General features: G+C 43.8%; 1 protein-coding gene across 2 annotated transcripts in view; it reads left to right on the forward strand.

Moving 5' to 3' along the window:
• heca (hdc homolog, cell cycle regulator) overlaps positions 1 to 21,491 on the forward strand; it is a 140,744-nt gene extending 119,253 nt beyond the window's left edge. For both annotated transcript variants that reach the window (XM_018034210.2, XM_026818234.1), the window contains 3 exons: positions 2,352 to 2,540; positions 2,773 to 2,958; positions 3,787 to 21,491. In XM_018034210.2, coding sequence (XP_017889699.1) covers positions 2,352 to 2,540; positions 2,773 to 2,958; positions 3,787 to 3,960 — 549 coding nt within the window. In that variant the 3' untranslated portion in view covers positions 3,961 to 21,491. The remainder of the gene's footprint in view (positions 1 to 2,351; positions 2,541 to 2,772; positions 2,959 to 3,786) is intronic.
• Positions 21,492 to 24,203: the final 2,712 nt, after the last annotated feature.

Here is a 24,203-nt window from a genome sequence, read left to right on the forward strand (position 1 = left end):
TTTGGAATTGCTTCCCGTAAACCGAGTATTTTCAATAAAGTTGTTGCGTTATACGATACCCATAACTTGAAACCGAGTGTATCCGGTAAATGGTCGCAATATTTGATTTCATAATCGAGATTATTAATGATACGTAAATCAAATCTTCAGATTTCGCACGAGAAATTTAAGAATAATTATTCGAAGCTTAAAAGGCTCGTGGTAACGAGAATTCTTCAAGAAAATTCTACATAAGTATTCGTCGAAGCTGTCCCCTTTACTGGGATATAAAGTTTACACAAAAGCTTTACGAGAGTTCGTCGACCCTTTGGGTTCCTCCGCTTTATTATTTTGAGCCGCGGCGCGTGTGCCCCCGGGCTGATTTTTATATTTATTTGTACCGCCCCGATATTATTGAATTCCGATAATCCGCGACGCCGGCATCGTAATCCATCCCTCGATGACCTCTTCACCCCTTCGACGATTTATGCTCTCCACCGGTTCTCGTCACTCTGCTTTCTTCTTTTTTTCCCTTCAGCCTTTTAGCCGTGGCGACGAAATTATCCGCAGGACCGGCGACCTTCGACCTCCGTTTTCGAACTCGTAGTCGACCTTGTATCGGCGTCAGGGGGTGAGAAATCGCTTTCGCTCGTCACCCAGCTTTTTGTGCTCGCGTAACGCTAATACACGGATTATCAGTCTTTTGTCTCCTCCGATAACCATCGATTCGTCACAGAGAGAAACGCATTCTGAAGTGGAAGTAAGCTTCAGACCGTTGAAAACCGGCTCTTCCTCGATTGCGAATCAACGGGTCGTTGACGTTTACATTTCTCCTTTGACGAACCAACGTGTCTACCCTCGGCAGAGTTTTATGACGGCTCGATTAAAAGCGCGGTCCGGGAACATTAATTACGTGTCTCAGGAAATTGTCTCTGCGCAACCAGGCGAAGGTTTGCCTTTGAGGGGGCGAGGGAGAAAAGAATCGCACAATGCCCTCGCTCTCGCCATTTCCTCTCCCGAGCTTCTGCTAATCGAACTCGTAAAAAAGTTGAAGTGCTTCTCGTACTGATCGGTTTCCCGTTGCATCGACCAGTACGACGGCTGGAAAAGTTGCCAGACCCATCCAATTTATTTATTCGAGGCATTCTTCTACGGCCGATCCCTCCAGTCTCGAACGGGCCCTTTGACCGAGAGGTCAAGGATATTTCTAGCCACCCGAGACGGTTCTAATAATGGAACTTAAAGGTCAAGGGTTTGTCCTTCCCCTTTGACCTTCGTTAGGCGTTTTAACGCGAAGCTAGGACGGTCAATCAGCGTTTTGAATAGAAACTTTGTGCATCGGTTGACGAGGGCGATAATGATATATGAGAAGCGTGCGAATAGATTTTTAATCGAGGATGAAACGAGATAAGGCCGGTAGTTTGCAGGAATTTCTAAGGAGCCGTAACGTCGGCTTACGGGAGTCAAGTTTTGGAGATAAGGATCCCGGGATGTAATAAGGGATCGTTCGAAGGACGTGGTGATCCGAGCTCGGCTCCAAGTAGGATCTAAAGGATCTAATAGCGAACTTTGTAGACCGGATTCTTGGGATCTCAATTTGGGAATAATCTACGAATAGGGCTTATCTGCTCGATAATTTCGAATTACCGTGTCCCTCTATCTCAAAGGATTAAACGGTGAAACTCTTTCGAGGGTTAAACCAAACCAGAGAGGAAATGTAACGAGTCACTCGAGATCCTTAAAAAGGATTTGGCTCGTGTCTGCTATACCGATAGAAAATTTCTCTTACCCCGACCTTCGGCAGGCAGCCTCTCGTTAGTTAGTCACCCGGTGCGCTACACCTTGCCAATCCCTTTCTTCTCATTTCCTGTCTGTGTAGCCGACGTCCTTTTTCCCTTTCCCCGTCATTAAGGACGTGACATTTCGCCTGTTCCTTTTCCCTATCGAACGGCTTCCTCTTCGAGACGAGTCGAACGTTTCCTGCCTCTCTCAGTCTTAACCCATTTGAATTATTAGCGTATACACACAATTTTCCTGGTGATTACCACCGAACTACCATTCACGTTCATCAATTTGTTTATTTCTGTCAATGAAGATCGTGTCAATTGCTGTATCGATCATCGCATTTGAACACGTTGAATTTTTTATAATATTTATCATGGACAGTGTCGTAATGGAAAATTGTTAAAACCGTCGAACCGGAAGCGAGATCGCGCACGAAAGGGCTTTTTATTCGATTCTCTCTCGCGCGTTTCATGCCTTCATTCCCCTTTTCCCCGACGAACGAGTTTAATCGACTGTACTTTTACGCTCTCCTCAGCTCGTTCAACTCGGGAGATTCATTCGAAGTTTTTCGTTTTCCCTCGTTGCAGATGGAGGACGAGGGGAACCACGGCAACGACGACACCAGATGCTTCATACTCTCGACGCTGGCCGCGTTACAATGGTCCAGGGTGTCCTGCGTGCTCTGTAGAGCGCCCATGCTCGTCTTCGACAGGTACCCATTGGTCGACGGCACGTTCTTCCTCTCACCCAGGCAGCACTCGCCCGCATGTGCCGAGGTAAGCACGACTTTTGTGTCACCAGCATGTTCAAAGGATTATCTAAATCATTGCTTGACTGTAATATTGAGATAACGATGCCAATTAAAGACGAACAGTTAACTCTTTTAAAGAAGAAATGGGAAAAAGACTTGTACAATTTAAAAAAAAAAATTTTCTATCTCGAGCGCATTTGGATTAAATTGATTTGAACGAGAAATCTGCAATCAGTGGTGAACGGTAATTGTTCCAGGTGAAGGTCGAAGGTCGCACGCAGTTCTTGTCGGCAGTCTGCATGAGCTGTCTCGAGGGCAGCGGTGGACAACCTGTCCGTTGCCGTTGCTGCACCCAACCGTGGGACGGGTCTAGTTTGGTCCTTGGGACCATGTACAGCTACGACATCTTCGCTGCTATGCCTTGTTGCACCGAACGGCTCAAGGTACGTCCTTTCAACATTCGATTTTCATCGTATAATGTACATATTTCTTAACCCCTTGCACTATTTTGACGAGTCTGACTCGTGATGAAAATTTTAGGCCAAATATGGATACCACGAGTCGGGCTCGTTGTTCAGTTCCAAACCAAACATGAATATCACGAGCCTGACTCGTACTCGACATTTCAGGCCGAACATGAATATCACGAGTCTGACTCGTGGACCTTAGTTTTGGACCAAGTATGAACATCTCGAATGGGATTGTTTTCATCTTATGTAATAATTAAAGTATTTTTTAAAAGTTTTGAAATTGATAGGTCTTAAGTTTCGGCACGCGCGCTCCATCGCTCGTCTTTCTCCGCGACAATCGAGGCAGCCGTGTTTGGCCTGATTTTTTCCGAGGTTCCGAATAGTGCAAGGGGTTAATTTGACTCAGAGAGCATCTATTGTCATCATTTATTCATACATCGTTTTAACCCTTTGTACTCGAGCGGCGCCGCTACGGCGCCCGGCATGAAAACTAATTGCAAACTGTAATATTTAACAGATTTTGTTGTATTCAATAAAAATGAAAAAATTGGTAAAATTTTATTATTTGTATACGTTCTTTTGGGTATAAAATGATTTGAAGTACCCCTAAAGTTCTTCTCTAATATAGCCGAAATCGTCTCGAGTTGCTGGTTCGCCCGAACGCAAAAGGCCTCCAGTGCAAAGGGTTAATAAGTTTTGGCCCGTAAAACGTCTACTTATATCGGAGTGGTTAAAATATTTGTATGCACATAATAATTTGAGTACGGGAGTTAATCTCGGGTGATCCGACGTGTGTTGCAGTGCAACAGCTGCCAGAAGCCGCTGATCTATCCGCACCAGCGACTGAACTTCTACTCGGACTACAGCCGGGTGTTCGCGTGCCCGCATTGCCGAGCAGTGGACGCCCACTTCGTGAAGCCGCTCTCGGTCTGCTTCACCCGCGAGCCGTTCCAGCTTTATAGCCAGTGGCCGTAACCATTAGGGAACTTAGCTAACAACCAGCGGCGGCTTCGTCTTCTGAGCACCGCGACTACCACTAACCACCCGCGTCGTCCCCTCTTCTTCGACCCGTTGATCTCCCTGCTCCGGGCGACCTTGCTCTAGATCCGTAATCAGATCGTTTTTCTTTTTTTCTTTCTCAAATTGATCCTGAAGAGAAGAAGAACGAGGACGAAGGAAGCGAGAATTTAACGGACCTGACACTTTGCTCTTCTGTATCTCATTTTGGGACGAGTTTTCTTTTTAATTTCGTGATTGTTCAATTCGGGACATTTTTTAAGCAGGCGACGCTGATAGATCGATGATACACAAATTCTTTATGTTTCGTTCGTCCGATGCGACAGAAATGTCTGAAAGTAGTAATGTTTAAAACATAAAATCAGTAACGTGTGAAACACAGATTCCCTGGGATGGACATGGAAAAGAGAGTGTCAGGTCCTCGGAGCTCCCGTAGCAGACGACGATTTAAGGTTTGTTCATTTTCTGTGTCGATAGTAGATTTATCTATGTTAATTCAGCGCGAGGGACGGGTCCTGCGTTTAGGACTGGGAGGATCGACAGATCGACGACGTATCGACGTGGCGAGCGCGATTCGCCAGAGCTTAGTTAGAGAGTGAAAGAGGAGCCCTGGCACGAAATTAGGGCCAAGAACTGAAATCAGTATTACCCGGTAAGGACGAACAGAAAAAATCCTAGAACTGTGTCCGTTTTGTAATCTCGGTCTTCTACTTTTAGTTGAAATTCTTAGGTAGTCTCGGTTTAGCGTGCGTGCGTGTAAATTGTTTTTAGTTTCTTTTCTCGGTGACGTGATTAGTCGAATTCGAACGGACGAAATTTATTAGTAGATAGGGTAGTGTATGCGAAATAAATTATCCTCGGAAACGTTTTGCGGTTTAGCTAAGAGAAATTAGGTTTAAAATAGTTTTTTCGGGAGCGTCGAAACGTCGTCGATACGCGATCGAGAACGACAGAGTCGTCCCTGGCGTCCCATAGGTCGAATTGCGTTAACCGAACGGTGAAAATAAAATAAAGCAAACGGACAAATTACAAAGGCATACGCAGACTAGTGAAGATAACGAAATAAAAAAAAAAAAAAGAGTCAGACTTCCCTATAGTATATTACGTAGGTGTGCATGTAACGAGGCAAGAAAAACAGAAAACAAGAAAAAAAGTACGACGGTCACTTAGAACGAAAATGGGGAAGAGATGATATTGAGAACTATCGTTTGTTACTTAGATAATCGAGAACGTTGTTTTTTTTACATTTTATTAGTTTATACGTTTACGGCGGCCATGTTGATTTTGTTTAAGGATCTACGACTCGTTCGATGGGTTTTCACGTTGATCGGCCGGGCGCCCGGCGATCCACCGCCTTGTTACTTATCCATCGTACCTTCGCTCTTCGATTCTCCTTACCAGTGACGCAACGATATCTCACCGGTTAGTAGACCTCTCCACGTTCGGTTTCCACGACTTTTTCCTTCCCCGTTTCGATTTCGAAGGGTGGTCGAAAGCCACGGGCGCCCGTACTAGCCAGTGTAAATACGTAATTAAGTGGGAAACACGTTCTTCGGCGAGAGGGAGATGGAACGAGAGCGAGGCAAGAGTTGCCAGGGTGAGAACGTATGAGGAACGTGAACAGGGAGAGAGAGAGAGAGAGAGAGAGAGAGAGAGAGAGAGAGAGAGAGAGGGAAAAGAAAGAAAAGTTGGTTTTTCTGGCGATGCTGGTCGTTGCTGTCCATCAATAGCGGCCGTCCCACAAACAGACCGCCCACCGTTTTTCCCAAGGTAGTATAGTCGATCGTGTACCTTCTTTGCGTTACTTCGATTTAAGAAAGAGTGAAAAGAAAAACGTATACTTAATCCATTTCTACGCCGGAGAATATATTTAGGAGTTTTTTTTTTAATAAATGTGTCCCGTAGTGGTTATCTAAGAGTGTCCGGTGGATCCCGTCGCGGGTTGTTCCTCGAATCGCGTTTCTCGCGCGTTCAGTCCCCCGACCCCTTACACAAAATTCAAGCCTGGAGACGAGTTCGTTTAGTTTCAATTTGGTTGAATCGATCGCAGTGATTTGAATAAAATTGGAAGCAAAGTGCTGAATAGCGTGGATCCAAACGTCCTACTGTGTTCACTTTGATTTGAATTTTGACTCATACGTTTCAACCAAAATGAAAGGCCTGAACGCGCGTTTAGAGTTTAACGAGGACCGTTGTTTTTATTGCACAATTTTCCTTTCGTTTCTCCGGGGAACGGGATTCGCGGCAATTCGTGGCGGGATTCATCAAAACAGAGCACACGTACACTATACGAGAGCGAGAGGTAGCGTGAATGGATTACGAGTGGAAGAGAGCGAGAAATTACGAGAGACATAGTGGGATTAAAAAAGTATAAAAAAAAAAAAGAAAAAAATATGACGGGGAGTATTCGCGTAAGGAGGCACGAGCGCGAGTCAAACGAGTACACGCGTGTACGGAATCCTTTCTTACGATCTTGGATACCCCGAACACACAGACGCGAGCCGAACAGTGCGTTATTATTATCATCATCGTCGTAGTCGTCGTCGTCGTCGTCATCCAATTTTGCCACGCGACGAAAACCGCGTTTTCTCTTCTCGTTCAGTTTCCTACGCGCTTTACTTCCTTTTGTCGGCGAGCCCTCTGTGCTCGCGCAGTCGTGCGAGAGAGATCGGACAGTGCGAACAAGGAAACGGCGGCACAACGGAGGGAACCGTCGTCTCTCGTTTGCGTTTTTTCTCAGAGTGCCAAATGGAGGACAGGACAGAGGAGGAGGAGGAGGAGGAGAAGGCAGGAGAAAGAAAAGGTAACGCCGACAATATTTTCGTTCGTTCTAGTTTTCTTAGACAATACGTTCTGACCCTTTGGCTGCTGGCGGTACAAAAGTAAACCCGACTTAACCTATCCACGCGATTGTACTGCAGAAATTTTTTTTACCGAAACTCCGACGACTTGAATAGAGCAAAGCGAAACGAAAGTTCACAAGTTGAAGAAAACTATTGAAATTCCTAACATATCATTCGACGTACAACTGAATGAAAATATCGTCGACGAGAAAAGATTGTCGGCTGTTTCCAGTTGATCCTTAACAGTTCTAATAATTTTCGTGTCCCTGGTGATTCTCGACATAATAAAAGGTACACACGTGCGCGAATTCGTTTCGGTTTTAACGAGAAGCTCGCGTGTGCTACGATTCCGGAGCGCGGATAAGGGAATAAGGAGAAATAGAGAGAGAGAAAGAGAGAAAGATAAAATGCTTTTCGAAGCGCGCGAGCGCGCCTACTTTTTGTACTCCCTACCGTTTTCAATTTTCGCTACGCGGTTCGCGTTGTTAAAAACACTATCGCAGGTGCGACTTTCTCGTATCATCGGTTTCAGTGTCGGTTCCTCGAATCGAATCGATCGGCCGAGGCACCTGACCCGATTTGTAAAAATGATTAGTCAGTTTCTAACCGTCGACGTGCCCTTGTCTACGAGAGACGTGCAGTGAAATTTTCTCTTCTCATTTTACATTTCAATCCTCGAAACGTGGAGTTTATATGAAAACTGATTCAATTTTATGAGTCGTCATCTAAATTATAAGGTGCGCGGTGAAGTGAACACTGCATGCGAATATTTTCTTTGGGACGTCGACGCGCGTGACACGCACTCGCTCTGTAGTTGCTAAGGCTAAAGAAACATTAAACCTAGGCTAAACCTTTTTTATTCACCGAGTTATCGTAACGATTTTTCTATCTTTGATATCGATCGCGCTCGAATCGACGTTGCGACGAACGGGTCGAGGAACCTTAAATCGGGGAGGACGCGACGTAATTGTAACAGAATACGGTTTTCCCTCAGTTGACGAATCTACCTCGATCCGAGCGATCTGCGTTCGACGCTAGTTTTCCGAGGCCCGTTAGGGTCGCCTCCGGAAAATTTTTCTCCCCGAGCGACTCCGTTCGTTCGACGACGTGCGGGTTCAGTCGATTTTCTATGTCAGTGTTTTTTATAATGGGAGACACGTGGACGGGGGGTGGTCGCCTCTTTGAAAATCTCAGGGAAAGAAGGGGCGTACGGTCCGCGTTCGCGTCCCTCTCAAAATTTGTATCGATCGTCGTAATCGTGTCCGTGAATTCTTCTAATAATTAATTAATTAATTAATTAATTAATAGCACATCTATATGTCACGTTGAGGGGGGGTTAAGGGGGATTGCGATGGGAGAAGACAAATTGTGAAGAAGCGGGAGACGTTTTTTTAACGGGGGTAGTTTAGAGAGAGAGGGGAGAAAAAGGTTATGAATGGTTGAACTATGAATAGAGTTTAGCATATAGTCATTATGTGGAGGGCGGGAAGAGAGGTTTTCGAATCATCGATAGAGAAAAGATATCGTAAGTTCGTTAGAAAAACGACAAGGTTTTTCATATTTCTAGTTAAGGGTGGACTTCCTTCATTATTTCGTCCGTCGGCCGAACCGGTCGACGCCCAAAGAGATATCTTTGAATTTCGTTGAATATTTTAGAGACTCGGCTCTAATGCCTAATTTATATTCATCGAGTAAAAAAAAAAAACAGATAAAATAACAATAATCAGAATCGTGCAGGTCATCATCCGGTGCACTAAATCGAACAATGAAAAGACGAGTCGATCACTGACGCGATTCAGTTTCCTCTTTACTCGACCGATGTAAATTAGGCGCAACTCGGTTATCGCTCGTCGCCACGGGTTCTCGTTCTTCTCGTTCTCTCGACGAGTCTCACGTTCTCGTTAACGACCTTTCGATTTGAAGAAGTAAATGGTAAAAAAAGGAAAGAAGAATACGAGGGGAAGATTCGTATCGAGAACCGTTTCCAGCGACAGGCTACGGTGGATGCTGGACGAGGGAATTGACTGAAGGAGAAGAACGGGGGCGGCGCGAGGAAGGAAAGGGAAGGGAAAAAAAATTTTTATCCTGCAATTTATATATCGGTTGTTCTTCGAGGTCGTTCTTTTTTCACACGCGGACAGTTCGACGCGGTTTCAAATAATCTAACGAGAAGATAAAGTATATAAATATATATATATATATATATTATATATGAGAAATAAATATGAATTATTATTATATATGAGTCTACGTTCTAAGGATCGGTTTTTTGTCTCTTAGCGTTTAAGATTCTCTTTACAGCTGTGCTAGACAACTATAGGTATATATATTGTAATACATATTATATATACATTAAACGACATTGATACGGTAAATTCACGCATATGTATTAACGTATAGGAGGATGAGAACAACGGCCTGGCTGCGTAATCAGGCTCTTCTTAGGAATAAAGGACACGTCTTATATCCATTTAGCGATTAAACTGTGTAAAACGTTTTACATAGAGTTTTATAGACGCGTCGGGCGATCGGGTGGTTGATTCATCGATCACGCACGGCGGTCAATTTTCTAATCCAAGGGACAATAACGCATACCGTCTGATCAAAATTTCCGTACTCCACTTTACGAATAGTCGAATCGACACGATTTCTAACAGAGGATAAATGAATTTAGGAAATCCGTAAAAGTTGACATCAGATGTTCAACGAGATTAAAGCACCGTGCTTGCGTCGATCGGTGAACATCGTCACACGATCCTTCGCTGTAGTCGGTTTTTGATGTCTGTGACACGTACACGTTACACACATACTGTTACACTGAAACGAACACGCGTATATGTATATTATGTAGGGGACAGCAGGTACACTTACACACGGACACACGGAGGAGGTACATACGTAGAGAAGTTGATGTCCTTTCAGTAGTCGCGATTTATGAAGTCGCTGAGCCGCGTGGACCGTGATCAGAAGAGAGAAAGCGCGTTCGAGCTTTTCTTCTTTTTTACGCCCACCCTCGTTAACGTTTTAACGTCGCTCGTTAGTCCATTTTTAATTTTCACTTCCCCTTCCCCGAGGACTTTCTTCGTCCGACAGAGATCTTATCTTCCTGTCGTCTGTAAAAACTGTATTATTTTTTATCTAATGATCTGGTTGATTAAAATGCTTAACAATTGCGTTTTGAGTTAGAGAATTTTTTTTTTTTCGGTTCGAGGAGGGACACTTCGGGAAGGGGAATGCGCGCGAAATGGTGATAATTTTTTGTGATCAGCGTATTACACGACACAATTACGATACGTGCAACAGGCTGCAGACCGGGTAGGATAGTCAAATACCGGTCGTCGTAGCCGCACTTCTAGTTTTATTTCTTCTTCAATTTCGCATATTATATATAGTTAGTCGGCTTTTCCCATTTAATTTTCCCAGAGCGGAGATACCTTAGGAATTTTGTTAGTTAATTGCATCGATGACGCTGTGTCACGCGAATCAGAGCCTCTAACGATTTCTTTTAAGCGTCGTAAATAATAGAAAACGAGTCCATGGTACAGTGTCTTTTTTTTTTTGTCCATTAGTCGAGTCGCACTAATCATATAGGTTTCGAGTTTTTAATTAGAGAATTCTCGAAATTGCTCGTACAGCGGAGAAGAGACTACGGAAATACCTTGATACCTCAAGTTATTAATTATTATTATTATTATAAATTATGGATTGGATCGTGACCGTCGTCCATCGGTTGTAGACAGTTCTCGGAACGATCGTCTCGCGTTTTTCTCGTTTTCCAGCCGCGGGTCAGTGTCGGGCGAGACGCGGACAGTGCTGAGTGATTGGGAATGGCAGGAGTGTGTGAGAGGGTTCGAATAAAATGAATAAAGTAAAATGGAAAAGCATTTAACCGAACGTCGCGAATACTTGTCCATCGACAAATCGCGAATTTATCGAAAGACGTACAAAGTGAGAAAGAGAGAGAGAGAGAGAGAGAGAGAGAGCGAGAGATGGATACTATCGAACAAGAACGTGAAACCGGAAGCGCGACGGACAGCGGGTGAAAATCGTTTCGGTTTCGCGTGCGTCGAGTCCCGATTAAGTTTTGACAGATTATAAATCTCAACCCCCCCCCCTCCCTTTTTGCAAACGCTGATTCAGAGGCCACCGTTTATTCTACTTGCCCGCGTTACACGACAAAAGAATCAGGGAAGCATTGATTTGTTCCACGGTAAATATGATGCGCGTAATTTAATGTGTACATTGCCCGAAAGAGAGAGAGAGAGAGAGTGAGAGAGTGAGAAAGAGAGAGAAAATTGAATATGGTGTTGTTATGATACTGAAACGTGTTACGAACGACGAAGAAATTTTATCGAGTGCGCTACTGGAGAGCGATAGAATTTTTGTTTTTGTCTCGCGGACGGCGTTTAAGTTTTTTTACCCTGTTTCAAGCCTTGCCTCTCGACCCAACCTGCGATCTTCATTTCTCAAAGTGGCGTCGAAAAATACTTAACACTAGCTCTCGAAATTCAAACGTCTGCCTCGACGGAAAAACAATACGAACATTTTCGGAGGGCGAATAGTTGTCGCTCGAAATTTTCCGATCGAGGTCGGGAGGCAAGGCCCGATCGCCGACCACGCAAATAGTACACACACCGGCTGTCTTTCACACTCTAAAGAGAAGGAAGGGCTCCCGGCGAATCGAGCAGGATCTACGATTTCCCATCGTGAACGACGCGGGGTGTGGATTCACATAATATATAGTATACGTGCATGTACATATGTCGGTGCCAAATATCGCGTTGAACGGGGTTGCTGTTAACCATTAAACAACTTTCTAAAGAAACTTTTTAATAATCGTATGTACAGAGTCGAAATTTGCTCAACTGCGAAAAGGAGATAAAACGTAGCACCCTCTGAGCCGTAAAAGAAAAGAAACTAATTTTTTCAAGAAACTCGTTTCCCTCTGGAAGTCAGGAGACCTCGTAAAAAAAAAAAAAGAAGAAGAAATAGTTCACGTTAACCTGGGAGCCCGACCGTAATCGAGCCGATTGGGGATAGGTTGGCTAAGGTACAAATGTATATAGGAACATAATGTTGTTATTTAACCTATAACACCTGTTCCCGTTTGCTGCCTCTTGTGTTTCGCGATTGCATTAAAAAATTTCCAACTGCAAAGTGTGCCGGTTATTATGAGATCGTTCCAAGTTCAATTATATCGAGAAAAAAATTCTCCAATAACGAAGTACAGCGCGAGTGAAAAATTTTGTTTCTTTACTTTCATAATAACCGGTACAGACAATCGACAGAATGAGAACAAGGAAATGGTTCTGAAAATTGAAAGAGTAAGATCTGGAGAGAGGGACAAGGGGGAGCAGACGCGTAGGAAGGGTGGTTGCAAGGCAGAGGAAGGATAAGGCGGAGGAGGAGAGAGGAGGAGGATATCGCAGGCAGAGGATCGATAAGTTAATCGACGTGTAGCTGCGTAGACAATTGGTTCACGGCTCCTTCCATTCGCTTCCAGTCGTTGTCGTTGAACCCGTCCTACGTTTCGATTTATTCCCTTTCATCCCCCGGCCCTCGCTTCGTTTTCTTTTTTACGAGCCAGAATCCAATCGTTCGCAGAGAGAGAGAGAGAGAGAGAGGAACGAGTCTCGTTATGGGAATGTGAGTAAATTCTATGAAGGAAAAACATAAGGTACACGTACAAATAATTAAACTCGTACACGGCTTCTATTACTCGTCGCGCACGATTTTTCCGTTCTTTGATGTTGTGTCGTGTCTTCGTCTAGTATTTCCTCAGGATTGGTGATGGGCGTTCGAGTTTTGAATCCCTTCGAGTGCCCGAATCGGTGAGACCGAAGGAAACTCGGAGTTAACACAATTTCTCAATAATTATCGTACAACGTATATTATCTTAATATGGTAGCATGCAAACTAAAACTGTCTAAAATCGTAGTGGAGCGTATAATAATTTCTCGAGACGAGTGTGAGTTACGCGATGCCTCTGGCTCGAGTGTCAGTGGGCACTCGAAGAGGATGAAGAAAAGGTGAAGGATAATGGATAGAACGCTCGTGCAACGGTCGTAATTAAGCTTTCACAGCTAGGACGCGTAATTAATCGTTAGTCGTTTAGGTCCGCCCTCGAAGTATCGAAACCCGTTTACAGGCAATTTCCTCAAGGGGTAAACCGACGTGTTTGAATGGCGTGTGGATGTGCTATAATCACCTACCGTTCCCCTCCCCCTTTCGTACATCTAATCGCGTTTTACTCTACGTATATACACGGTATATAGACGTATACATAGCGTAGCTATACACATATGTATAAGCTGTCGTCGTGTGCATCGCTACTTCCCTTTGTAAGAGTTTGCAAAGTTTGCTCGCATTCGCTTCGACCATCGAGATTCGCAATTTTTCCTCGATCCTGTAGTTTTTAGAATTGCAATAAAAATAAAACTGAAGTGGAGGAAAATGCGAGCAGAGTTTTCAACGCGAATCACGAAGCGTATTTGTAACACAGACTTCGTACTTCGCTTGCAACGTCTACGAGAATTTTGACAAAATGTTTGTAGATGCGTCGTCAATTGTAAAGAGAAAAAGGGAGAAAGTGGCACATGTAACACTGTAAGAATCGACACCAATTATTCAGCGACGTGCATTTAATTTCGGATCCGGAGAGCGAGCTCGTTTCACAGGACACTCGGCGTATTTCGAAACGAACAAAGCAACAGAGGGTACAGTCTCGCGGGGAAAACGATAAGCAATCTGATTTTTTTACATTAAAGTAAAATCTATATGTACTATTGTCATAGGATAATCTTTTTTATACGATGATGAAAATTTCGGGCGCCAAATCGCGGGTGATTTCGTGACGTTTTCACTAGATTTTAGAGCGTAATCGAAAAAAGTAAAAGGAATTCGGGGCATTTTTATTCGGCTGTGTTTATTAAGGGCGTGGTATCGAAATTCTGAAAGGAAGCGAAATTCTTGTAGTGTTCGGATAAGGCTTTTTGCAGATTTAGATGAATAATTTTTGTACCCTATTTTTTTAAGCGATCGCCGAGGCGATCGGGAAACGAGATCGGGCAACAAGGGTCGTACGTTCTTTTAAAGAAGTAACGCGCTTAGGATTTAAGTTTAGTTTAAGCGTCGCGTAAATGCTGAGGATCGAGACTCGTCGAGGACGAAAGAAGATGAAAACGTGCCATAGAGAGAGAGAGAGAGAGAAAGAGAGGAGAGTCGAAGGACCCTTTCGAAAAACTTTAATCGCGACGCTCCCTCGAACTTTTGAATGCACGAAGAGATAAAAGGAGACGAGGGGGGGAGCAGTCGTTCGCAGAGACGAGAGAAAAGAGATCAGAAACTCTATCGAATTGTGAAATGAAAGAAAGCATCGAAGATTGAATAAAATTCAAAGCCCACGTTTTCTAGTTACACTACGCGTCTTTAGCTCATACCGATTAACCCTGCCGTTCTGTTCCTAATACTTGTATTAAATAATTGTATAACGATTATAATTTTCGCTAAGTGTAATCGAATTTTCATTAGGTGTCGTAGAGTACGCGTAAGAATATAATATATTTCATTCTCGTAAAAGCAAGACGGACGGTCGGGCGTGGAGGTCGAACAGAACGCGGGGGTTAATTCTTTAATTAAACGTCGATTGTAAAGTGCACAACGGCCAGAAGTAGAAAGGGAGAGAGACCGATCGGAGGGCATGTGGGAAGGAACAGGAGGGAATCCAACAGCCAGGAGAGGAGGAGAAAAAGTGTTTAAAAAAAAACGTGGAATAATAAGGGATCATAATAAGAAAAAAAAAACACGCATTCGTGTGCATTGCGAAAGCAACAAATAATCAATGCTGGTAGTGCGGACCAAACGGGACAACTGACAGAGGTTGCTTTGAGGCATGGTAAGACAAAGAGAAGAATCGAGAACAGAGAAGTGAAAGAGGAATTGGGAATCATGAAAATTGATAAGGCGTGGGGAAAAAAAGTATACAGAGAGGTGTCGAGACTCATAAAATTGCCGCTCCATCGGAAGTCAACGTCTAGAAAACTCGTTCGTAGTGGTTAAAGAAAAAAAATTTTCACGAGGCGTGTGCTCTCTCGACAATTTTTAACAGAGCCGGTCGATCGATTTTCCATCTCATTGATGAATCACCGTCTCTGGAATACTCGAGCAAGAGGTAAAAATTGTTTGAGAAAATGCACGACTCGAAGATCCATGATTGGCTACGTGGTATTCGAAAGCGATACACCATTATTAACGTTTAAGGCTTAATACGAAATTTTTCGAATCGGACTCGGTGCGTTTATTCTGTCAGGGTAAGTTCGCTGTCTCGTTGACGGTATTATTAAAGAGTTTGCGCGTTGTACGTTAATTCTGTCTCAAATAAAAATACTAGAATCACGAGTTTCGTCGTGTAACATCGAGAACTGCTTACTGTTCTTAATTTTCTGTATTAATAATTCTTATGCTCGTTCGCGAGACGAGCAGATTCTTTTAATTAGGCATCGTATGTTAAACTGCAGAGAGACAGAATCCAATGGTAACGACGCTTCGAATGACGAATGGCGCGCGTTCGATATATAAAACGCAATATATAATCTCAATTAATCACGTTACATAATTAATCAATGTGTCGCTGTTTGATATTAGAGACTCATCCTCTAGATCGCAGACGCATCGTTCATAACAGTTACTGTCTCTACGAAGACAGCTTCCAAAAAGTCAAGCGTTTCTAAGCGGCGAGGCTCGTATACATAATTCATTGCGTAGATTACCCTTTGCTAGTAGTAATTAAAATTAATCGCAAGCTGAACTTCCAATTTTCGCGTAGAAAACCAACGCGCGTTCACGTCGATATGTAAATGATTTTAAACGATTCGGAAACACTTTCGTTCGTTTCGTTCCCGATGAAACTGCAGGTTTGCATTCAAAGAGAGATTTAACAATAGACTTGAACGCGCTTCGGTGGTAGATCTGGAATGAATGGTACGAGTGAATGCGATTCGAACATAAGGATCCGTACCCATCACCGTGAATTCACGACCCGGAAAGGAGAGACAAGTTGGTTAACCAAATCTTAACGGTCCGAATTCATTCTCGTCGAGCTTTTCTTTTCTGTTCCACCGCGCGTTTTGTGCGCACCGCTTTCCCTCCGTTCTTTTCTTTCTTCGACACGGGAGAACAAAAAGGAGAGAAAGGTCCACCGAAGGAAAGAGCTCTCGGTGTAAAACGGTCGACGATCATTGCATTACAAATGGAGGAGAACGAACAGGGAGCAATGAGGAGGAGCAGCAGCAGTGAGGACGGGAAAGAACGAGGCGGGAAAAACAGAGAAACAACGTCCTTTTATCTCGATATACCCCGTTGGCTTTCGCTGGGAGGATTCTTTTTCTCGACACTATTTAATTTAATTGGCAGACGTCTCGAGTGCTGCGCAAACGGAGGAAGAGAGAGACACACACCGGCCTCCGACCCGTCCTCTTCTTTCTTTTACCGCGGTAAAGAGGCACCGAGAAGAATTTTGTCGGTTCATGCGACAGGACAATGAATAAAAGAACAAGAAGATGCCGGGACCGATTACCGTCGAGGTTTAATTGAACGCGTTGTTCCTTTACGATCCTCCTCGTTCCCCGTGCTCGATATCTACGCGGTTTCCGTCGGACGAATCCATTTCATCGATATTCACTGAACGGCGATCAGACGCACGATATTGAATTCGCGGAAAACACGCGTTCGATTCGTCGGTGGAAGAACGATTCGCTTTGTCCCCCCGTGATAAGAGTACAAATGTTTGTAATTATGTTCGTGCTACGAAAGGAATGAGCAACAACGAGACGAAAGAATTTTGAGAATGTCGGGTGTGAACGAGGGTTATCGATTTCGTGTGAAGGAGCGTGCCAGTGAACGGGAGAAGTATGAGGAAGTTAATTAATTAAACGTTAAAACGGTGTTTTCTTTTTCCCGGTGGTAGGCGTTAACAATTGCGATCTAACGATACGAGAAATTAGCAAAATGATCTATTATATTATAATACTACGGTACGCACGTGCCGCATACTTACCTAGCGTTAGGTCTCACTTGGACGTGTCGCGTACTAAACGAGGTATAATATACACTACATCATATAACTATCGTGTACACTTAACGAACATAATATATAAAGCGATCCAGACTGCCATTAGCACTTAAGGCGCTGCATCGCCCATTTTTATCTTCACTTACGATTAGCTCGAATTCTCTCAGGTAACCGCGTAACCACTTCTTACGCCCGTCATGCAAATCACTTTGAACCCCGCGACACATAAAAGATAGATAATCTCTTTTACAATATTATACGAGACGAAGTGCGTAGAAAATGTGTTTTCACGGCGAATGTATATTTGGAGCCTGTCGAAGCACTATACAAATTACAATTTTCGTCCTCTCTGACGAGTGGAAAATATAATAGGAGAGATCTACCAGGCTGGTGTCTTAAGTGAGATTGGTGTAACGCGAAAGGATCTAATAGTCGTGTGTATTAGAAAGCTTCGAGGATGATATCAGTAATCTCTTAGGTAGAATTCGGTGTGTCTATTTGCATGCAACTTTTTCTAGCTCCATTCTGTTCGGAGGAGAACGCTATTCCCTTTCTTCTATAGACGCGTGTCGCCTTCAATTCTGTAAATAGGGCTAATCACAGTGACTCGCACTAACACGTTTATACAGACAGCTCTACAATTTTCTACTGGACGAGATAACTGACACACAGTCGCTGAGTCATAGCTATAATCCCGTGCGACTTGCTCGGTCGTATTTTCTATCGATATTTAGCAGCAATTGATGAATTGAGATACGGATCAACAGTGGATCACCGTTTTCCTGTTTCTCAAGCGAGTTACGAGAGGAGTCAAATGGGAGCATCGCTTTGATCGAGGGCCTGAACAAAATTATTCGACGAAATTGGCTTCGTTTGGTGCAGCAAGATGGTTGACAGATACTCTTGTTGCGGTTTTCAACCAACGAACCCCGCGACTTTTGGCTAGAGTTAAATGAGATACCGCGGGCTCCTTCGATTTTAGCGCGACGCGAATTTTGACGACTCTCCGCGAACGAGCCGAAGAACACAGTTTCCGGTGGCGAACAAAAACTGCCGACAAATAAGACTAGATACAAACATAACTCCAGCCTTGAATTTTTCCAGCGGCGGCACTTTTTGGCCGCGTTTTCGACGCCCGTTGTCTACTATCCGACTCCATCAGACTGATCTTTATTAGTCGTAGAAATGAAAATGAACGCGAGGCTGTCGCGGATTGGGAACGGATTTGAAATTGCAGAATTCCTCGGCGGACGATCGATTTGAAAACGGGGGTAAATTGGGGAATTGAGGAATTGCGGCAGACAACGCCGGCCCGGCGGCTCCATATCCGAACGTTCAAGAATTCCTTGATAGTTCGAATATCCGTAACCGTTTTTTACTCGAGCGTCGGGCGGGCGATCGACGTCGCGTTTTCGTCGCGGACGAAATATATTTTTGATAAAAATCTACTCGAAAGTGCTCTAAAAAAGAAAAAATGGAAAATTGACAAAAACACGGGGGAGGAAAATTTGGAACGTAGTAGTGGGTAGAAGTAGCGGTAGCGGTAGAAATAGAAATAATTAGCGTTAGGCGAGTCGTCCGTCGAGACATTTTTTCGGCAAAATTTCGACGTTTAATTGGAACAGAACTTCTCAATCTGCGACCACTCTGCTCGAAACAGTTCGATATATTTTGTCTAAAAAGTCGACTGAGCTTTCGATAGGGAATTCAGGTATTTCAGTATCCAAGCTGGCCATTGAATAAAAAAAAAAAAAGAGAGAAAATAGAAAGAGCAGCACTCGTTTTTGTAACTCGTGTCTGACTGCCAGTGGAATTGGTCTCCTTCGAGAATTTCAGGTCTTGCAATGCTAAAGGAATTTCCACTCTTGGATCCTATTCAGGTATTTTCTAGTTAGATACTTAAGATTAGAACGACAAATTCCACCCGCAAAGTGGAACTTGCAACGAATTATGTAGCTGCAACAATATTTAACCCCGTGTAACCCATTTTACCTTTATAGAAGATTTATAGGAAATTGATAATTACCGTAATTCGAACTCGATGAAAGATTATCGTGCACCGCAGGGTGTCTTAAAATCATCTTTACCGATCTCGACGGCTTACCATAGTTAAAACGCAAAACCATAATATAAATAAAAGCCTGTCGACGGTGTCCTCACTCGTCGGCATTATTTAATAGTTGTACCACTCGCGACTGGTAGCAGTTGCGGGCAGGCTGGCCACGTCTCATTTTCACGTTGGCGAACATCGATCACGGCGGAGAAAATAAACAAAGCAACACGATATAATAATATATGTTATTAAAAATGAATGACTATTATCTCGCAGTGGAGAGACGAAAACAAGGTACACGCGCATATTATATTAAGCCGGCGTTTCTCTTAGCCGAGACACAACTCTATTAATTATCATTCTATCGTTAGAGTATAAGAAGTTGATATTTAAGAATTCGTATTTGTAATGATAACGATTGTATGCGAACTATAATATTTGTTTGGTTGGCTTGAGGGGCGAGAGTCTAACTCGGGTGTTATTTAGATACTACGCTGTACCTTTAGCTGGCGGGCCATCGCACCGGTGTTGATAATTGGAATTCCGATTTTCCTGGTCGAGTCGCGACCAAGGAAACTGATCAACTTTATTGCTTTGTCAGATTCTAAATCAAACGAATCATCTTTACGAATATATAAAAGTTCGAATCAGTCTGGTTTTTCTGATACATTCAACGTTGACAAGTGAAAAATTGGGAATTTGGGCGCGAGATGGATCAAAAATCTATGGACGAATGTGTAATCGATGGAAGGTATCGTACAAAAAAAGGGGGTGGAAACGTACCCTCGACGAGAAAGGGTTGTCGAGGGGAATTGCTTCGCCGGAATCGCATTCCCGACGCTGGGCGTTGGATCCGCGATTAAAAAAAAAAAAAGGAGAGGCAGAGCGGTGAAACCGAGGGGATTAAGAAAGTGAATCGAGGATACGTTCAGCCGTCGAGGCTGAACGCGTGAAGAATCGCGGTGAGAAAAGATTGTATGAGAAGGGACGATGGAACCGGTGTGCCCGTCAGCGACTTCGAGGGGGAAGATAGAGAGAAGCGGAAAGTAAACGAAGAATGATTTAAACGGTTGAAAAAAAAAATGGAGATATAGTAATCGATAAGCTGTGTCGATCTAGTGCTTAACACGTGGTGCAGTCGTTTCTTCGAGACGTGGGAAACACTTAAACCGAGGCGTAAAACGAAGTAATAAAAGGGAGATCAAATTCGAATAAAAGGAAAGAAGTAGCGAGCGAATCGCGGACGTACAAAATAAAATGTAAGAGGGGTTGCGAGAGAGAAAGAGGGATGTTAGGTGGGTGGGTGTGTAGGAGTGTGGGAAAAGGTTCTGGGAGAAACGACTCGCCTTTAGTCTTTTAATATTTTACTCGAGGACGTTGCCGACGGTCTTGGCCGTTGACCCGAATTTTCAGGGACAGACAGAGGGTCAAGGTCATCGCGGTGGGTGTGCTTGAAACCGCCACGCCTTGCTCTTTCGAGAAACCCGTCGTCATCGTCGCACTAAATACGAGTTCGCGTTAATTAATCGATGCTCTTAGACAGAGCGGAGGACACGGTCAATATGGTCCTGGCAGTTTTTCTCGGCTTACGCGTCAACCCTCTCGCGTTCTTACCCCGTCTCGCCGTTACTTTTCGCGAACCACCCCCCCCCCTCCATCCCCCAGACCCCACATTCCCGTTTCACTTCGCCGACGTTACTATTTTGTTTCCCGTCGTGTTTGTACATTGCATTTCCGGTCGACGAGGGGTGAAAACCGACGAGAGGGCCGGCGCATGCGAGTACTTGAACGTACCCTCGTAAGCGTTTAAAACGAAAACGCATTGCGCCTAGGTTTAAACAAAATATTGAAAAAGAAACAAAAAAAAAATATGTCGGAGTGAAAGGAGAATGAGTGTGTGTGAGAGAGAAAGAGAGAGGAGACAAAGCGACGAAGATTATGAGATACGAACTCCAATTTGTTAAAAGAAAACAAGAACACATGAGCGCATACGCAGACACACACACACACACAGAGTAAAATACACGTCTAGTGGTGAGACGCGACGGTTCGTAATTAATTAATTAGAATTCGTGTGAGAACGGACAAAAAAGGGCGAACAATTTAGCGTGTGAGGATCGAGCTTTATACCGCTTTTATATGTTTAGTAATGGAATACCTTACATTAAAAGAGTAAATGAACAAAAAAAAAAAATATGAATAAATAAATGATAAGAATAATAACGATAACGATAGTGGTAATACAACAGGAAGATGAGAATCTACGCAAACCTGCTATGTAATTGACTATTCTCTATATGCGAAATACATATACATAATATATATATAAATAAATATAGATATATATATATATTATTATAATGATTATATATATTATTATGATTATTACGCTATGAGAGTACGAGTATGGATGATTTTAAGGAAAGTATACATATTATATTAAAATAAACTTTTTTTTAATGCCACTATCCTAAAGATAATGGTGAAACGAAGTGAAATGAAATGGAACGGAAAAAAAAAAATACAAAAAAGAACATTAATTGAAATCTCGTGTGTTGCTTCATTTGCTACCGCGCCGCTCCTCCATCCTTCCAACTGACGCGTCGCCGGCGTCGTCGCGCGTTCGGTCCCGTTCAAACTCCACTGTCTATTTCCTTTTTACCCACCTTTATATCTCGCTAGGAATGTTATCGACATTCTCGACGGGCGTGAATCCGATCGAGTGTACCGACTAACGTTGCCCGCGTCGGGGGCTGGGGTTGACGCCAGTTAAAAACCGTGGTGTGTCTATAATTGGCCGGTCGGTTAATTACACGCCACGTCGCGCGTCATATAAACGAAAATCCATCCGTCACTCGCGCTGCCAGCCAAAGGGGGGTTGATAATAATTAAACGGCCCGGAATGACGTCGCGGAGACCGGTCCAGGGGGTGGAGAGAGAGTCGAGCGTCTCGACGGATAGACTGGAGAGACGAGCAGGAAAAGAGGATAGGGGAAATTGGATTAGACGGGATTACGCGCTTATCTCGAGGCGAATGCTCTTCCGAGGAAAGGGTTAAGTGTTCCGATTAGAAAATCGTTTTCAGGAAATTATATTATTCGTTCCTACAGAAAGCCGTTTGTAGGGAATCGTATAGAAGAAGATCGTGTCCGGCCATTCGTAGAATTTTTTTTATAGCTTCTATCGATAGGAAAGCTCGTCCATTTATCAAATCTCAGAGAGCAACGTCGAACAACTGTTATGTTATGGGATGGACCAATTTAGCAGGAGACGAGGATAGTTGCGAACGATCCCTGGGGATCGGAAGGGATGTAAGTTGGCTGGCTCGCAACACCTGCTCAATTATACGGCACGTCGCGCGTCGTAATCGGAGATCCATCCGTCGATCGTTGACGCGCCATCTTAACCCCACGCTTGCCACCCCTGGGAATTTCGTAGCCACCCCTTGATGGAGCATCAAAGAGAACTTTGTGCCACTCCTCCTGCCCCAACGTCCCCGACGTGGGGAAGCGGCGAGCTCTTGAAAAACGGCCGAGAGAAAAAATTGAATTCGCTCCTCGCGTATTCAGAGCGCGTACAAAATTTAATGCGAAACAAATTGGTCTTTCTTTCGTTCCTCGCTGGAAAATCTATGGGAACCTCTGGCGTCCTGGACACGCCGTCAGTAGAACGGCTCGATTGTATTTTACCGAAACGACCGGCTCGCTAATTACCAGTCGACTTGCGAGCTTCCGCGCGCGATAAATTTTCTGATCCATCGTCCATTAAGGGTGGACCAGTTGCGCTCGTAAAACAGTGAATGGCCACTCGATCGTTCTTGACGCATGGTCCTCTTCCTTTTCCTGTTCGAAATGGTCCAAGGGTATCTTCTTCGATGAATCGAACGCTGTTTAGTGAGGGATAATTAATTTCTGTCTTCGAGTAAAGATTTGTGAACTCCGAAAGACCTACAAGCTTCAACGATCACGTATAAGATTTCTGGGCTCCAAATGTCCAAAATTATTTTTTAATAAATTTCGAGAATTAAAAACTCCATGATTATAATTGATACAGTCAAAAGATTTCTCATAACCGAGTCAATTCTTGAAGATACCGAGAGCGATGCGAAGGACGGAATAAATCAAAGTCGTCGATCGCAGGTTAATCGACAAATTTCATTTCTCGGCCCATTGCTCGCGAATCGCGGTTATCGGTGCGCTCGCTGCCGTCTGCTCGCTGGGACGAGACGGCCGCTTCGTGGAAAAGAGAGAGAGAGAGATATTACAAGTACGAAGATAAAAGTGGCCGACACGGAGACGGACAGGGGATTATAAATTGGCTACTTTGTGTCGCGGTCATTGGGGGGCCAAATTCCAAACGACCATCCATCCATTTCGTGGACCTCGTCTCGTCTGGCTCATCGTTCCCACTTCTTGCTCCTTCCTGTTTTTCTCGCCGCCATTAGTACAGAGTCTTCGTTCAAAACAATCGTTTCCAATCCACAAAAATTCTAACTAGTATCACTGAGGAGATGCTACCAAAGATTGGCACTGGTGGAGCTACGTCTTGAAACGTATATATTTCTTAGGAAAACTGCTTACCTACTTCGAAATCGTAGAATCTTGAAATTTCCTAAGAACTTCAGCACTTTCGGGATTTATACTGGCGGTCAGAGGGTTATTTTTAATGGGATCGTTCCGAGGGTTGGAAAGGGACGTTATTGGATCCTGTTGACTACCCTCGTTACGAATACTGGACGCCGCAGTCAGCGGTAAATGTGTCACGGAACGCTCCTTAGGTTATCGGGCGCAGGTGGCAAACGATTTCCCTGCCTTCTTGAATATTTATGGCGGGCCAAGGTCGGAGCTTGGACCACGGCCACGCTGTCACCCTAAATTCGAACCGAATAGGGTGGTTCCGAATGTATTTGGGTTAGCACGCTGTTCTACATCCACCCTGACCACCTCCCTCTTCGCAATCTTGCCCAATGGACTCCGGTTCTCTGTAACTCGTAATTTAGCAAAATTCAATTTTCTAGCGCTGCCCTTATGATGATCTCTGTGTGCACTTCATTTATATCAATTCTTAAGGATGTATTGGCTATATAGTAAATCCCAAAAGTTTATGTACCTTAGAAAAACGCATTTCCTATAATTAAAAAGAAATCAGACGTCGGAAGAATAATGCTAATAATAAATAGCTACGTGCTAAAAAGTATAGAAGGAAATATCCAATTAAGTATTGACGCTGACGAAAA

Source organism: Ceratina calcarata, unplaced genomic scaffold, assembly GCF_001652005.2.
Source record: "Ceratina calcarata isolate Rehan_Ccalc_2016 unplaced genomic scaffold, ASM165200v1 scaffold78.2, whole genome shotgun sequence".
Taxonomy (NCBI): domain Eukaryota; kingdom Metazoa; phylum Arthropoda; class Insecta; order Hymenoptera; family Apidae; genus Ceratina; species Ceratina calcarata.